Source organism: Phascolarctos cinereus, unplaced genomic scaffold, assembly GCF_003287225.1.
Source record: "Phascolarctos cinereus isolate Bilbo 61053 unplaced genomic scaffold, phaCin_HiC Scaffold_2;HRSCAF=192, whole genome shotgun sequence".
NCBI lineage: Eukaryota > Metazoa > Chordata > Mammalia > Diprotodontia > Phascolarctidae > Phascolarctos > Phascolarctos cinereus.
In genome coordinates this window covers 303,704,675-303,722,060 of record NW_027555625.1, presented here as the reverse complement: position 1 = coordinate 303,722,060, position 17,386 = coordinate 303,704,675, and the positions used below count along the sequence as shown (strand labels likewise).

The window sequence follows — 17,386 nt, the reverse complement described above, 5'->3', positions numbered from 1 at the left end:
TGTGGTTTCAGCAAAGCAGGAGGTATTTTCAACCCCAGTTCAGGCAGCTCTGCTCTTCGGCCTACTTTACACTGTACGGTAGCTGAAGGAAGGCCTTCCTCCTCACTGGCCCCATGCCACAGGTGCACCAAACGTGGCAGACTATTTGCCTCCATTAATGGCAGAGCTCCTTTAAGAAAATACTAATAAATTATCTGAAGCTCTACTCTTGAGCGATCTTGGCTGCCCCAGATGTCTCCCTCTCCCACCCCTGCCAGGAGCTAAGGGTAACTAAAGGGTACTAGACTTAGAGCCAGAAGCCCTGGGTCCTAGTCCTGCACCTGGAAGTAGTATTACTCAGTGGAAAGAGAAGGTGGGTTCAAATCCCACCTTTACTACTTGTGAAACATTGGGCAAGTCATTTTACCTCTTTGGGCCTCAGTTTCCCCATGTGTAGAATAGGGCGTTGAAATAAATGGCCTCTGAGTCCTCTTCTAGTTTCTATGATCCCAGCTCTGCCTCTTACTTACTCTGTGCTCTTGGAATAAATTATTCCAGATGCATTGGAGGAAGGATAAGAAGAGAAGTAGAGATTGTGGTTGTTGTTCAGTCATATTCAACTTTTCACGACCCCATATGGGGTTTTCTTGGCATGGATACTAGAGTGATTTGTCTTTTCCTTCTCCAGCTCATTTTACAGATGAGGAAACTGAGGCAAATAGGGCTAAGTGACTCACCCAGGATCACATAACTAGTGTCTGGGGCCAGATGTGAACTCAGGAAGATGAATCTTCCTGACTTTAGGCCCAGCACTCAATCCACCACCACCTAGCTGCCCCACAGAAGTAGAAATCCTCACTTAAAACTAGAAAGGAAATAAAGCTACTTGGGTTGAACCCTTTCACTTCAGAGGTAGCAAGTGGCAGCACCAGGATTCAAACTAAAGACAGCCAACTCTCCCATTGCCTAATCCCACTGTAGTCAGGGTGCTTGGGTTCCAAGATGGGATTCAGTTTCTCATAAAACTTTGTTACATATGGTGGTTAACTTTGTTATTACCATACAAGCATACACAGCTCTTCACTGGGTGCTAATTTGTTCCATAAAAACACAATGTTACACAGTTTCTTCCCGAAGAACAATTTTATAAGTGAAATACATTTGTGGGAAGCCAAATTTCGGGGCTGAAGTAGAGAAACCAGGAGAGTGGGCTGGGCTGAGCGGGTTTCAGGCAACCTGTCAAACAGTACCTTGGCATTTCACTATGTCATCTTGGGGTATGATTATGGGATAAATTAAAGCCGTAAATATAAAACAACATTTTGCTTGGCATGATTCTACAGGATCTACCTCCACTTCAACTCATACTCAGTAATTGTTTTTAAATCAATTGAAGGACATTTTAGGGTCTATAGGCTTTCCATGAGCTGAACCTCACCACTGTGGACCACAGAGCACTGTTTCTCTTAGACAACGAGTTTCCAGGTACCAAGCAACAAATCTAGGGAATCTGGGAATGCCCTGGTACTTCTTAGCTTGGATAACCACCAAGAACACATATTTCCCTAACTATAATGCACAAATCAATCAGCAAGCATTTATTAAGCACCTCCTATATGCCAGGCAGGGCAGCTAGGTGGTACAGTGGATAAAGCACCAGGCCTAAAGTTAGGAAGACTCATCTTCCCGAGTTCAAATGCAGCCTCAGAAGCTTATTAGCTATGTGACCCAGGCCAAGTCACTTAACCCAGTTTCTTCATCTGTCAAATGAGCTGGAGAAGGAAATGGCAAACCACTCCAATATCTTTGCCAGGAAAATCCCAAATGGGTCACAAAGGGCCAGACATGACTCAACAATAATAGCATATGCCAGGCATTTTGTTAGGCAGCAGAGATACAAATACAAAAGTGAGACAGACCCTGCCCTCAGTATGTTTACTTTCTACTCCGGGTGGATAAATGGAATGTTTACAGAAGCATGAATTTAGATCTGGAACTTCATCTAGTCCAACCCATTCACTTTATGGAGGAAGAACTGAGGATCTGAGGAGATTAGTTGCCCGAGGTCACAAAGGTAACAGTAATAGGTATATAGTTCCTTAAAGTTTGCAAAGCACTTTCTAGCTCATGTATTATTTGATCCTTACAATAATCTTAAAAGGTACATACATTCTATTATTACCTTTATTCTACAGACAAGGAAACCTAAGGTTAAGTGACTTGCCCAGGGTCACATAGTAAGTTTAGTACCCGTGAAAGTATTCTAACTTTAGTGTTCCAAGTCCAGCATGGACTGTCACTAAGTGTCCTATGTTTGAAACGCTGAGGCCATTTCTGATTCTTCCTTTCCCTTATCACACACACCCAGACAGTTGCCAAATTCTGTCTCTATTTTTTACCACCAGCAACCTAGTATAGGCAAACATTTCCACTCACATTCAGCATTATTAAAGCCCTTCTAAACTGACTCTACCTTCTCACTGATCCAGTTCATCTTTCACAAACTGAAAGGAAAAGCTTTCCCAGAAGTAGAAACTGGAGAACCATGCAAACAATGAGCAATCCTGAAAGGCAACAATGAAAAATACAATGACCCATGCTGGTCCCAGACAGATAATGAAACACATCTCCCTACTTTAGATTTACCCTATGGATGCTGAATCAATGTTGCACACACTAACAAAGTTGGGGTCCTAAGTTTATGTCGGCTAGTTTTGCTTAATTGGTTTTCTTTGTACAAGGAAGAGTTCTATGGAAAGGGGAACTGTAGATACACACATACACACATGTATGTGTGTATGTATGTACTTATGTACGTATCTAGGGAAATGTCTGGTCATTAAAAAAAAACTGAAGGAAAATGCATAACAGGACTTTCCCCAACTATGGTTAGAGGGAGAATTCCTAAACCAAGTAAGGGATGGAGACTGCCAAAGTCAAGAGAGATCATTTTAATTCTGTGAAATTGAAAAGTGTTTGTACAAACAACATCAATGCAGTTGAGATAAGGGAAACCATCAATAAGGGGGGGGGAAGTTTTTGTATCAAATTATAAGGATCTCATAACTAAGACATACATGGAATTAACACATAAGACCAAGAACAATTCCCCCAATAAACCAGCGACCAAAAAATATGAGCAAACAGCATTCAAAAGAACAATTGTAAAGTATTTAACTACATAGCAGATTAATAATAATAAAAGAAATGCAAACAACAATAATATTATTAACAATAAAAGAAATAATATAATTACTAAGAGGAATGCAATTCAAAACAATCCAGTGGTTTCACCTCACACCCAATGAATTGCCAAAGATAACACAACAGGGAAAGTCAATATTAGAGAGGCAATGGGAAAACAGCCTACTAAATACTTGGTTGGTGGAGCTGCGAGTTGCTCCAACCATTCTGGAAAGCAATTCAGAGTTATGCATTAAAAAACTATGGAAACATACAGATGTTTTATTACCACCTTATTAAACTTTATATAAACACACACACACACACACACACACACACACACACACACACACACACACACACACCCCACAGTACCAAAAAGTCTTAGTGCAGTTCTTAAGTGCTACCTAGAGCCTTTTGGGATGTCTTATACATTTTTTTAACCCACTGTACACAAAAAAAGTTCACAATTTCTTATATAATCCTCTTCCCTGTTATTTGTATCTTTAAAAGTTTGTTGAGGGGCAGCTAAATGGTGCAATGGATAGAGCACCAGCCCTGAAGTCAGGAGGGCCTGGGTTCAAATTTGACCTGAGGCCAAATGACACTAGCTGTGTGACCCTGGGCAAGTCACTTAACCCCAACTGACCGAAAAAAAGTTTGCTGATTAAGTTCAAAATAAAAATTCCTAAAGAGAACACATTAATCAACTAATTTTTTAAAAGGTACAGACTCTTGGACCCAGAAATCTCACTAACAGGCATAAAGCACAAGAAGCTCAAAGGTATAAAGAAAGGTCCCCAATACAGGCAAATTCCCATAGCAACACTTCCTGGAAACAAAGAATTGGAAACAAAAGCAGATGCTCATCAATGCAGTACATGAATATAAAGGGGAGTAACTGTGGTGTGAAAAAATACATCATTCAAATTTTTTTTTTGAGTGGATCAATTGGGGTTCAGTGACTTGTCCAGGGTCACACAGCTTGTAAGTGTCAAATGTCTGAGGCTGAATTTAACTCAGGTCCTCCTGACTCCAGGGCTGGTGCTCTATCCATTGTGCCACCTAGCTACCTCATATCATCCGAACTTTTAAAAAAGTTTCTTATATATATCTCTATCTCTATCTACCTACCTACCTACCTATATCTATCTATCTATCTATCTATCTATCTATATCTATCTATCTATCTATCTATCTACCTACCTACCTATCTATCTATCTATCTATCTATCTATCTATCTATCTATCTATCTATCTATCTATTTATCTGATCATGATAGTCCTTTTCAAAACTCTTCAGTGGTTCCCTACTCCCTTGCAAATTCAAACTCCTTTGCTTAGCTTTTAAGGGGCTCCAAAATCTATATTCTAGATAAACTGAAGGACATTCTGTCCTCAAAACGTTACCTGTGCTTTTCTGCTTCCATGCTTGGCTCCTGCTATTCTATTGCCTATACCTGGGAGGTCCTCCTTTCCCTTCTTTGCCCCTTGAATTCCTGCTGATCCTTTAAAGCCCAGCTCAAATGCCACCTCCTCCAGGAAGCCTTCCCTAAATACAGTTAGAAATAACTTTTGTCTCCACCTCCAACTCAAGCCTACCATTTTTCATCTCTTGAAATCACTTACATTTAACATTGTATGTTATAGTATGTCTCATCACCCTACTAACCTAGAAGCACCCTGAAGGAAGACACTTTATTTACACTTAGCATCAATATGGTTTAGTGAATAAAGCGCCAGCCTTGGCCACAAAAAGATCTAGGTACATCCTATCTCTGAGACATTTTGATTATGTGACCAAAGGCAAGTCACAGCCTCTCAATGCCCAAAGCAACTCTCTAAACCTATACATTACAGATAGTTACCACTCTGCTTTGGTGAAGTGAATTCCTCATCTCTTCCCCCAAAAAAAAATCTCTAGTGCTGATCATGCTGTTTTACACAAAATAGGCATTTTATAAATATTTGTTGAAGGAATTAATGAATATATATGTGTGTGTATGTATATATTGTTGTTCAGTTGTTTCAGTCATGTCTGACTCTTCATGACCTCCAGTTGTTTTGTTTTTCCAAAGATACTGAAGTGATTTGCCATTCCCTTCTCCAGTTCATTTTACAGATGAGGAAAATGAGGCAAACAGGGTTAAGTGACTTGCCCAGGGTAACACAACTAGGAAGTATCTGAGGCCAGATCTGAATTTACATCTTCCTTATTCTAGACCCACCTCTCTATCCACTGCACTACCTACCTGCCCCCTAATTATTTGTCATTGTTCAGTTGTTTTCCATCATGTCTGACTATGACTCCATTTGGAGTTTTCTTGGCAAAGATAATGGAGTGGTTTGCCATTTCCTTTTCTATCTATTTTAGAGTCAAGAAGACATGGGTTAAAGTCTCACCTATCACATGCTATATCTATAACCCTAGAAAGTCACTTAACCTCCCAATGACCCAGGTAACTCTCTAAAACTACGTTATCTGAACTGGTAAAGGAAATTTCCTACCTGGATTTACCTATATTGATGAAATCACGGGTCCAGTCTAAAAAGATATAAATATATTAGCCAGGGGTGGGGAACCTGTGGCCCTGAGGCCACATGTGGCCTGCCAGGTCTTCCAGTGCAGGTCCTTGACTGAATCCAAACTTCATCAAAGTCACAGGTTCCCCACCCCTGTTAGACACACACACACACACACACACACACACACACACACACACACATCAGAGAATATGTTTTCATGTATATGTATGTGCATATGTGTGTGCATGTGCACGTGTGTATATGCATATCCATCAGGAACACATTTTTAAGTCTATGTTAAACTTTCTTGGAAATTCTGAATTTCTGATTGCAGTCTTTTAACCCTAGGGATAGTAACACATGTCCAATTATTTAGTATAAATGTATAGGAAAAAGGGGTTTGCTAGACAGAATTTTGCTTCCCTGATACCTTTTGAGGAAGACATCTCATATATGAGATGAGGAATGACATTTTAACCACACACTCGCTCCTCTCCTAAATGTTGCTCTTTTTTTTTTTTATTCCACCCAGGTTCAAATCTTTGCCTAAAAAATTATTTCTATTCCCCGTCCCTCCCCATCTGCCTTCATCAGGCCAAATAAGGCACCTGTATCTTCCCAAAATCTTTGCTAAACCTACCCCACATGATATGGAACAATGATATATTATTTAGATTGGGGGTAAGCACTTCAGCAAAACTTTCTTTTTTTCCCCTTTTTTGTTCAAATCAGGATAGTTCTCTGTTAAGGGAAGCAGAGGGACATATTGAGAAATTAAATTAAAATGAAAGATACCAATTTTTTTTAAAGGAAGAAGGCATTTGCTAATGTCAAACCCCAGAAATCATAAAACACTTAAGGGCACTGAGATGATCCCTCCTGACTCAAAGAAGATTTCTCCTCTGAAAAGACAAGGCAAGCAGGTGTGAGAAACGATTTGCATATAGGCGAGACGAGAAAGAGACTGAGAGAAGTGTGGCTATTTTTGCCAAGCCTCAACATCACTTGGGTGACAAGTCCTTCAACAGGAACATAGTCACTTCATCCAGTTGCTCCTTAGCGTCCTTGATTAAGTTTCACACAAGCAAACAGACTTTCTCTATACTAAACACCTGCAGGGTAGACTTCCTATAGTTAGCACATCATAAAATATGGGAAGTGAAAGGGACTTGAAAAGTAGTTGAGCTTTAGGAGGGGAAAGTGATACTGGAACAAAGAGCATTAGAGCAGGGAGTTAGGACGCAGAATATTAAAAACTGGTGGAATGCTCCAGGGACCTGCACTTGGCTCTATGCTGCTGAACATTTAGATCCATGACTTGGATAAAGGCATAAGCAGCATGCTCATCAAATGTGCAGATGATGCAAAGCTGAGAAGGTGAGGTATGCTTCGGCAGTGTGCTGCTTGACAGTCAGGATTCAAAAATACTCTAGCAGCCCGGAGCACTGATCTGAATCTAGTAAAATGAAATTTAACAGCAGTAAATGCAAAGTCCTGCTTCTTTGTTCAAAAACAAACAAATAAGCAAAGAACAAAGAGTGAATGAATGAATGAATGAATGTATAAAACTTCAAATGTACAAAATGCAGGAGATGAAAACAAATAGGAGGATTTTCAGGGACTGCAAGCTGAAGAGGAATCCACAGTGAGAAATAGCAACCAAAAAAGCTGATGCATTCTCAATGACAGGAGCAGTGTGAAGGACCAAGGAGCGGATTAAAACTTTGTATAGCAAAATCCATGTTCCCACACACTTATACTGTGCTCTGTCCTGCCATACGTAGAGTACGGGGTTCAGTTCCAGATTCCACATTTTAGGAAGGATACTAACAAACTGGAAAGTATCCAGAAGAAAGCAACCAGGAGGATGAAGGGCTTTGAACTCATGACATAGATTCCTTGAAGGAACTGAGAATATTTAGCCTGGAGAAAAGAAAGGGGATATATGATAACTGCCTTCAAGTATTCAAAGACCTGCCACATAGAAGAAGGATTAGATTTTTCTAAGTAGAACGAAAGAACAAAGGGAGGAAATCTCAAAGAAAATTCCTAAGTATTAAAGCCGTCAAAAATTTAATAGGTTGCAACAAAGGGTAGTGTGCTATTAAAAAAAATAGAATTTTTATAGTTCTTTAAGTTTGACAGAACATACATATATTATCTCATTTGATCTTGGCAATAATCCCAGGGAATGAGTGCTACTATTATCCAGATTTTACATATGAGGAAACTGAGGCACATAGAGGTTAAGTGACTTGCCCGAGATTACATAGCTAGAGTCTGATTCAAACTTGGGTCTTCCAGATTCCAAGTCCAGTACTCTATCCATTGTGTCACCCTAGCTGGTTCCATTTCTCTGAAGTCTTCAAGAGAAGGCTTGATGGCTACTTCTCAGATATGTTGAAGAGGGAAATCTTACTCAGTTTCAGGTTAGACTAGATGGTTTCTTCTTGGTCCCTTCTCGCTCCAAGCTTCTGAGAATGTTCAAACTGAAGGGACCTTAGAGATTATCTACCTTCACTGCTTCATTTTATAAATAAGAAAAATGAGGCCCAAAGAAAGGTCTCATACACTGAATTTGTGACATTCATGTCACTGCCCTCTCTAAAATTTCAATGTAACTGATGTGTGGTGTTTGTTTACTTTTTTGGTTTTGTTTTTTACATTTAATTTTTTTTCTCAATTATATGTAAACAAAATTTTTAAACATTTGTTTTTAAATTTCTGAGTTCTAAATTCTCCCACTTTTTGCTCCCTCCTTCTTGAGAAGGCAAGCAATTTGATATAGTTTACACATGTGCAATTATGCAAAACATTTCCATATTAGTCATATTACAAAAGAAAACAGAGATAAAAAAACCCCAAGAAAAATAAAGTTAAAAAAATACTTCAATATGCATTCAGACTCTATCATTTCTTTCTCTGGAGGTGGACAGCATTTTTCATCATAAGTCCTTTGGAATTGTCTTGGAGCACTGTATTGCTAAGAATATCTAAGTTCATCATCGTACAATATCACCGTTCCTGTGTACAATGTTCTGATTCTGGCTTATTTCACTTTGCATCAGCTCGTGTTAAGTCTTCTCAGGTTTTTCTGAAAGCATCCTGCTCATCATTTCTTACAGCACAATAGTACTCCATCACAATCATATACCACAACTTGTTCAGCTATTTCCCAATTGATAGGCATTTCTTCAATTTCCAATTCTTTACCACCACAAAAAGAGCGACTATAAATTTTTTTTTTACACATAGGTTCTTTTCCTTCTTCTTTGATATCTTTAAGGTACAGACCTAGTCTAGGCACTGTTTTATAATCCTTTGGGCGTGGTTCTAAATCACAGTTGATCCAAACATCTTGGAGAAATAGAACTATGCCCATAAGGCTATAAAACTATGCATACTCTTTGACTCAGCAATACCACTACTAGTATCCCAATGAAAATAAAGAAAACGGTGTTTATTTCCATCTTGAAATAATCATAAAACCTGACATTTCTCTCTTTCCAGCCTACCTCAAGGTGTCTCAACTCAGGAGTGAAGTCTGTTTTGTTTTTACATTATGTGCAGAGCAATGTTCTAAAACTAGGTACAATTTACTGTACAGCCACTTAAGAAAGTCTGGCTGGGCTTAAAACGGAGGCCATCAGCAAAATCGTGAAGCAGCAGACGTTTATCTGTACTATCCTTCCACTTCCCCTTTCAGTCCTCTTCCCTCTCATACTGATCCAGCCCTTCTTTATTCATTTAATCTAGTCTTCTCAATCATTCCTCAGGCTCTGGGATCTAGATTTTTTAAAATTATGTGTTTCACCTTCTATCTGTCATTCTCTTCAATTTACTCTGTATATATCTTGTTTGTACATAGCTGTTTGCATGTTATTTGCACCATGACAGAGGCAGACAGCAAGGAGCTCAGTGGATAGAGTCAAGAATACCTTAGTTCAAATTCAGTCTCAGACTTTTACTAGTATGACCCTGGGAAAGTCACTTAATCACTGTCTGCCTCAGTTTCCTCATCTGTAAAATTGAGATAGTGATAGCATCTACTTCCCAAGGTTGTTGTGATGATCAAACAGATAATATTCATAAGCGTTTAGCATAAGGCCCAGCACATACCAGGGACTTAATAAATGTTTATTTCCTTTCTTCCATTAGATTTCATGCTTCTTAAAGGCAGAGATTATTTCTGCCTTTTCTTGCATCCCAGGTGCTATCACAGTGTATTGTATCACAGTGCTTGGAGTATAGTAAGCACTTAATAGATGCTTGTTGATTTCATTAGGAGGGATCTTGTTTAGTTTATGTAGTTTAGCCACTTCAATTTACATAGAAGGAAATCAAGGCCCAGAGAGTTTAAAAGATTTTCCCAATGTCACACTCACAAAGGATGCAAATCCAGGTCTTCAGACTTTTAGTCAGAAGTCTGGAGTATTTTTTTCTTATGGTTTTGGATAACTTGGATTTCTCCCTTTGAAAACTGCTTTCTCATATTCTTTGTCATTTATCACTTGACGTATATTTGGCTCTTATTGACTTTGGAGCCAGTGTTCTTTCCACTTTCACACTGCCTCTCCTGACTCCCTAACAAGGACTGATTTCCAAAGGCAGGAAAAATTGCAAGGCTCAGATGAGTCAATGGAGCTGAACTCAGTTTTGTAAGCTGTAATAGGTTAAGGCATTAAGCCAATATCTTGTAGGATCTTTATCATCATTAGCAGAGAAAGGTATTCAGGTGGGACATGTCTGTTGTTAATAAACACTTGATAAGGACAGGCAAGACTACCTCCATAAGCAGGAGTCCATTGATTAAAAAGCGAGAAAGTAAGGTGAAAGACTACAAAAAAGCAGATCCATGAATTCAACCTTTTTTTTCCTTCATATTTCCACATTAGTCATGTTGTGAAAAAAGAATCAGAACAAAAGGGGGGAAATCATCAGAAAGGAAAAACAACAAAAAAGTGAAAATAGTATGCTTCGATCTGCATTCAGATTTCATAATTTTTCCTTGGATGTGAACAGCATTTTCCATCATGAGTCTTTCGTTATTGTCTTGGATCATCGTATTGCTGAGAAGAACTAAGTCTATCATAGTCATCACATAGTATTGCTGTTACTATGTACAATGTTCTCCTGGTTCTGCTCATTTCACTAAGGATCAGTTCATGTGAGTCTTTCCAGATTCTTCTGAAACCATCCTGTTCATCATTTCTTATAGCACATTAGCATTCCATTACATTCATATACTACAATTTGTTCGAGCTGCTATAAATAATTTTGTACATGTGGGTCCTTTTCTCTTTTTTATGATCTTTTTGGGATACAGATCTAGCAACGGTATTGCTGTATCAAAGCGTATGCACGGTTTTACAGCACTTTGAGCATAGTTCCAAATTACTCTTCAGAATGGTTGGATGAATTCAACTCTTTAGTGCTGGGTCAAATAGCCCTAATCATGCAACTCTCCCTGAGGGTGTCACTAAGTAATAAATGTAACCTCAAGAGATTTATATTTGGAAGTGACTTCAAAGACCATCTCTCCTGCTCCATCGACTCAACCCATTTTACAGGTAGTAATAAGCGAAAGAGATGGGATTTGAAAAATTCCTTTGATTCCAAATCCAGCATTTCCCCACTAATCACGCAATCTCTAGGTGTCAGTCTCCTTTTCTATAAAACAAGGTTAAAGTAAATCATCTTTAAGTTCCCATGTAGTTCTAACATTCTTTGTTTTCTGTTCTAACATTCTATGTTCTTGGATCCCTGCTACTAGAACATTCTATGCTCTCTGGCCTGACAATTTATATTGAGAAGCAGTGTGGATAGAATGCTGGGCCAGGAGTCAGGAAGATATGAGCTCAAATCTCATTTCAGATGCTACCAGCTATGTAACCCTGGGCAATTCACCTAGCCTCTCTGGGCCTTGGTTCCTCTTCTATAAATGAAAGGATTTGACTGGTTGACCTCTCAGCTTTTTTCCAGCTCTCAATCTATCCCATATGGCTCTAGTAATCTACGATAACTGATAATAATTCACATTTCTGTGTTGCTTTAAGGCTTACAAAGTATTTTTCTTCCAACATCCCTGTGAGGTAGGGAGTCCAAGAATTATAATCCCCATCTTACAGATAAGGAAATTGAGAATTTCCAAAACTAATAAATGTGGCAGCCAAGTCTCTTGACTTAAAGTTCAGAATTCTTTCTACTATATCACGCTGCATATAACATTAGTTAATAGCGGCTTTGGGGCTTTTCTTTCCTCTGGATGGCCTAGCCATTTTAATAAGTGACTCTGGAATATGAGATAGCTTTCAAGATCCAAAGGAAGGAAGCTTTAACAATAGGAGTTAAAGTTTGTTATTTTTGGGACAGCGGGCTAATTTGTCTCCTTTACTTACTCCTAATGTTGGCCTTGGCCATGTACTAGGCCCATCCTCCTTCTGCATAAGGGACACTTCAGTATCTCTTGCCTTCAGTTCAGGCATGGCCTTCCCGGGCCTTTAGAGGGATTTTTTGATCAAGGGCAAAATAAGTCTGGGAAACCAGAGGTTAACTGAAGTCTTTAGGTACCAAATCCTCCCCTTACCCTAGGGATATTCTTCTGATGGTTGGTTGATTATTTAGTTTGTTTAGCATTTTTCAACTGTACTTGAATCTAAGCTCTGTTTCTTAATGCAGTTACACTGGTATTAATTCCTTTCTTTTTAAACTCTTGTTGAGGGGCAATAAAGTTGGAGAAATACTCGTTTTCCTGGTGCTAAATACATGATAATAATATTCCCTTACATAGATCATGGAACATACTTTTTGGAAGAACCTTAGCACATAGAATATAAGAACTGGAAGGGGTCTTAGAACAGCAAATGTTAGAATTAGAAGGAGTCTTAGGACGTTGAATTGTCGGAGCTGGACAGAACCTTCCAACACACAGGATGAGAGAACTGGAAGAGCCTTAGAACACAAAAAGTCAAAGCTGGCAGAGATGTTCCTAACAGAAGGTTAAAATAGAATAATGGAATACGTTATTCATAATAGAATATTAGTGGTGGAAGGATCTGTAGAACACAGAATGTTAGAACACATAAACAAGGATCTCAGATCTGGGAGGAACCTTAAGGAACACGTAGTCAAACCTTTTTTATTTTACAGAGGAAGCTAAGTTTCAAAGAGAAACTTGTCCAACCTCATGCAACTACCAAAGGTCGGAGCCCAAGGCAAAAACCCAGACTTCCTTACTGCAAGGCTAGGGCTCTTTCTGGAGCCCTTTTCTTACCCATTACCTCATTATCTTCCTCACTGATGAGGTAGGGGCAGTGATTATCATCTCCAACAGACAAACAGAAACTCTGAGGTCCAGAGACGGAAAATAACAATCAAAACCACAAAGCTAGAGTCCAAATCTCCTCAAGCCCAGTTCAGATCTCATCCCAGTATGCCATGCTGTCTCTCAAAGCAACGCCAATTGCTTCTATATTAAAGATTCCTCCAACAAAAACCATTATATTGCCTCTTTCAAAATTTCCTCTTTTTGGAATCAAGTATCCTTTACATATACAGAGAATTCTAGGTAAAATGTAACAAATGAATAAGTATTTGTAATACAATTTCCTTAAATAATCAGTGTATCTCCTACCCTTATCTTCACTGAACTTGAGATTTTCAGTTGTGTTCTAGATTTCCTTCTTGAGATCAAATTGTCTCTCCAGTCACTAACCACTTCAGGGCTTAGCAATCTTTACAATCAAGGAATCTAGGTCTTTAGTCTAATCTAGACACCGAATGCTTCAGCGGGTGAACAGCTTTTGCTTTTTCTGAGTCTGGGAAGAATGTGCCTGTTTATCTTTCAATGATGCCCTTGGAGAACAAAGTCATCAGGAAATGGAGTTAAGCCAAGCTTCTGACTCTGTCATATTCTGTCAATAATATCCCAAAATATGAGAGATCTTAATGATCAAGTCTACCCCCTCATTTCCCCTCCAGTTTCCATGAGGAAACTGAGTCCTGAGAAGGTAAAGTGACTTCCCAAGGTCACACAGCCAATTATTGGTAGGGCGAGGACAGGTACCCAAGTGTCCTGATTTCCACTACAACTACTTCCTTCTGCTGACTCATGCAGTAGTTTCTTTTACCTGGCAGTCCCCATCCCCATTTCTTTTATGTGGACTATGTTCTGTTCTAATAAATCTGTTCTCAAGTCTTTTCTCTAGCTCAAGTTCTCTTTCCACTCTTAACATTCTAATTCTATAAAGGCATTTATTTTTCATGTCAGAAAAATCCTGTTCTCTGTGGCCTACAGCAAACTTATTTTGTGACAAGTGAAGTGTTTGTGTTAAGGTGAAGATTCAAAATGGAGAGAGGAATTAAGAGAAGAGGGATAGGTGAGTGACAGTAATACATACCTGGTGTATCATTTTCAAAAGTAAGGGCTTGCATCTTTGAGGCTTTGTCTAGGGTACACATTTTCAAGGACTTATTAGCTGTGACCCTGAGCAAGTTACTTAACCCCTGTCTGCCTCCGTTTCCACAATTGTAACAGGGGGATAGTAATAGCACCTATCTCCCAAAGTTCTTGTGAGGATCAAAAGAGATGATATTTGTGAAGTGTTTATCAAAGTGCCTGGCACAGCAGGCACCTAAAAAATACATGTTTCCTTTTATCCTTCCTACTAATTTCTTATATTCCACAGCAACTTTTGACATAACTCATTCCACCTACGAGAGAAATTGGAAAATCCAAGCTTATTCCTTAATATTTTATTTCATTAAATTTCATTAGTTTCATTAAATTCAGCAGACATTCATTAAGCTTCTACTATGTATAAGGCCTTTAATACGTGCTGGGTGTCAGAGATGTAAAGATTAAAAAGGACACCCCATATATTTATAGGATTTTAGTTCTGGAAGGGAGTTTGGATTTCATCTAGTCCAACATCTTCACTTTATAAATTGGGAAACTGAGGTTCAAGATTCATCCTGGGCAAAGAGAGAACGTTATTCTAGTTGCACTACAATTCAATACATTTGTTTAAAGGTGTACTGATGCCTTTTGTTTTTATATCCTGGTCATTTTTGGAAATGCTCCCACAGCAACCTAATGAGACACCTTGTAACATTTTTTTTTAAATTAAGCATTACCACCAACAAATCACTTCATTTGACAGCACAGCATTCAATAGACAACAAGCATTTATTTTATATCTACTATATTGAACAAGGTTATGAGCTCAGAGGAAGCTGCCAAATAAAGTTCCATCTTGGGGAAAAGACAGTGGGAAGGGGAGGGTTGACAACTACAAATCTTAGCCCCATTGAAGCTATCTTTTCACCCCACTCAGCATGTACTTGGCTAACATCCAAAGAGAGCTGTAGGGACCATCTGAAGGACTCAGGTGAAGATAGGCAACGTTTAAGATTTAGGGTTTTGGCTGCTGCTGGGGCCTTGGAGGGGGCATAGATGAAGGAAAGAACTGATGGCTGCACTCTCTTCCTGTCAAAGCCTTTAGGAAACCTGAATCCAACTTCTGGGCTTTCTCCTCTTCCCCCTCTCAATTCCATCCCATTCATTTTAGGAGGAGTTTTTTGTTGTTTTTTAGGGTTTTGCCCCTTTTAATATCTCTTGGACATCCTTCAAGAGTTTTGCAATCGGTTTATTTTTCTATTTTTCTGTGGGGAGGGTGGGAACTGGAGTTTGTGGGGAGGGGGCGAGGATGAGAGGGCTTGACGGCTAAACTGAAGTTCTCCCCTTAGATCTCTGGCAAGTTCGGCTTAGCAGGAACTATTAACTACCAATGTGAAACTTTTAGAACTTCCCAAATGCGTGGTAGAAGTAAGAACATTGGCCGGGGAGCTGCGAGATTTGGGTTCAAGTCCTAACTTATTAGCTGCGTGACCTCAAGGAATGTCTGTGTCTCCACAAAAACAAAAACAAAACCAAAAAAGGATTAGCTGATTTTAAGGTCCCTTCAAGCTTTTAGCACACGTTCTGTGTTGTAACATTTTTTCTAGATTACCTTAAAGTTTTAACATTCTCTAAGTTTTCAGTGAGACAGAGAGAGGAGGAAAAGGGTGTGTGTGTGTGTGTGTGTGTGTGTGTGTGTGTGTGAGAGAGAGAGAGAGAGAGAGAGAGAGAGAGAGAGAGAGAGAGAGGAATAAATATTCAACACTTTTCTTCGTCTCATTTCTATGCCTTTCTACCTCCAAGTGTTCTTTCCCCGTCTCCTAGACATACGATGGTCCCCTGGTGCCAAAGGAAACAGTAACTGTCCTTAAGACTCCCTTAAGGATTTGTTCACCGCCCCCCGCCTTCGGACGCTGCCTGGATAGGGCGAGGCTGCACTCTGCGCCCCCCACCCCCGCCCCTCGCCCCCTGCTCCGTACGCTGTGACACCCTCCTTGTTACTGAAAACGGGGTCCTGCGCCCTTCCGATTTGGAGGAGATCCGGGCTCGGGGTGGGGGCGGGGGATTGATGCGGGGTAACCGGTAAAGAAGCCGCCTTGGGGAAGGGAAGGGAAGGAAAGAGAAGGGAAGGGAAGGGAAGGAAAGAGAAGGGAAGGGAAGGGAAGGAAGGAGAAGGGAAGGGAAGGGAGTGGAAGGGAAAGGAGGACGAGCCGGTCGCTAGGACCCACCTGCCGGAACAGAACTTCAGCCATGAGGCTGGTGCGGGAGCAGAGTCGGTGGACTAGGTCCTTGGAGGGGCAGCGGCTGCTGCCGCCTCCCCCTCCGTCTTCTCCTTCTTCTCCTCCTCCTCCTCCGCTCGGCGCCGGCCACGGCTTCCTCTCCTGCCTATGCATTACTCCGGCTATCTCCTCCTCCGTTACAAATAGGGCTGGCTGGGCGTGTGTGTATGTGTGTGTGTGTGTTTTTCTCTTCTTCCTCTGCACATGCCGGGCAGGGCGGCTGGGACGGCTGCCCCCAGGACCCAGAACTCTCCTCTCTCCGCCCCGTTAATGTTTCTCGCCGCTTTTGCCAGCCCCCACCCTAGGCAGACAGCTGCAAGCTACACCACCGCCCCCCCTTTAAAAAAATTTTTTTCACTCAGGCGGAAAAAACCCTGAAGCTAGCAAAAAAAAAAAATCTCATCAGGGCAACCCTGCCCTGCCTAAACTCTCTGCCACAGCAGATGTGGAGAGACAACTGGGCAATCCAGGGGTTAGAGGAGGGGTTAGTACCAGCCTTGATGGGGAGGGGGCCGTGAGATAATTGTGAAACTTGGCTCTGGTCCTGCCAACTGCCTGATTCAGAAATAAACGGTGTTTGCAGCACATTACCACAGGCAAAGCCTATCTATTTCACCACTTGTTTCCCCCGGAAGGAGGAAATCAACCAAATGCTAGTTACATTGTCTTCTCTGTAATGGACTGATGGTGGTTTCCACAGCATGCCTTGGGGTTAGGCTGAGTTTGTCCTTAATTTTAGACCTGGGAGGGATTTTAGGCCACGGTATGCCTGATGGAAAGCACCTTAAAACTCAAACTGTTAAAATATGAAACAGAATGCCAGCATAAAGAAGATATCTAGTTAAGCCTCCTTACTTTATAGATCGGGAAACTGAGCCTCAGCGAGATTGTTTCTTCTGCTGTAAAATCATCTGTTTGGATTTGAGATCAACATGAGGTGAGTCAGCCCACCTAGGTTAAAATCTTTTTTCTGCTTTTTCCTAAATTGTGTGACTATATCACTTCATCTTTCTGTGTCTCA

At 40.3% G+C, this 17,386-nt stretch overlaps 1 protein-coding gene and 1 long non-coding RNA gene across 4 annotated transcripts in view; one reads left to right on the top strand and one right to left on the bottom strand.

Moving 5' to 3' along the window:
• GGTA1 (glycoprotein alpha-galactosyltransferase 1 (inactive)) overlaps nucleotides 1-16,555 on the bottom strand; it is a 118,583-nt gene extending 102,028 nt beyond the window's left edge. Inside the window, exon 1 of one of the 2 annotated variants that reach the window (XM_020990557.2) lies at nucleotides 16,315-16,555. In XM_020990557.2, coding sequence (XP_020846216.1) covers nucleotides 16,315-16,479 — 165 coding nt within the window. In that variant the 5' untranslated portion in view covers nucleotides 16,480-16,555. The remainder of the gene's footprint in view (nucleotides 1-16,314) is intronic. The other variant, XM_020990558.2, reaches the window with a different exon arrangement.
• Nucleotides 16,556-16,995: 440 nt separating this feature from the next.
• LOC110211339 (uncharacterized) overlaps nucleotides 16,996-17,386 on the top strand; it is a 33,258-nt gene continuing 32,867 nt past the window's right edge. For both annotated transcript variants that reach the window (XR_002325364.2, XR_013484775.1), the window contains exon 1: nucleotides 16,996-17,302. This is a non-coding gene — a long non-coding RNA (uncharacterized LOC110211339). The remainder of the gene's footprint in view (nucleotides 17,303-17,386) is intronic.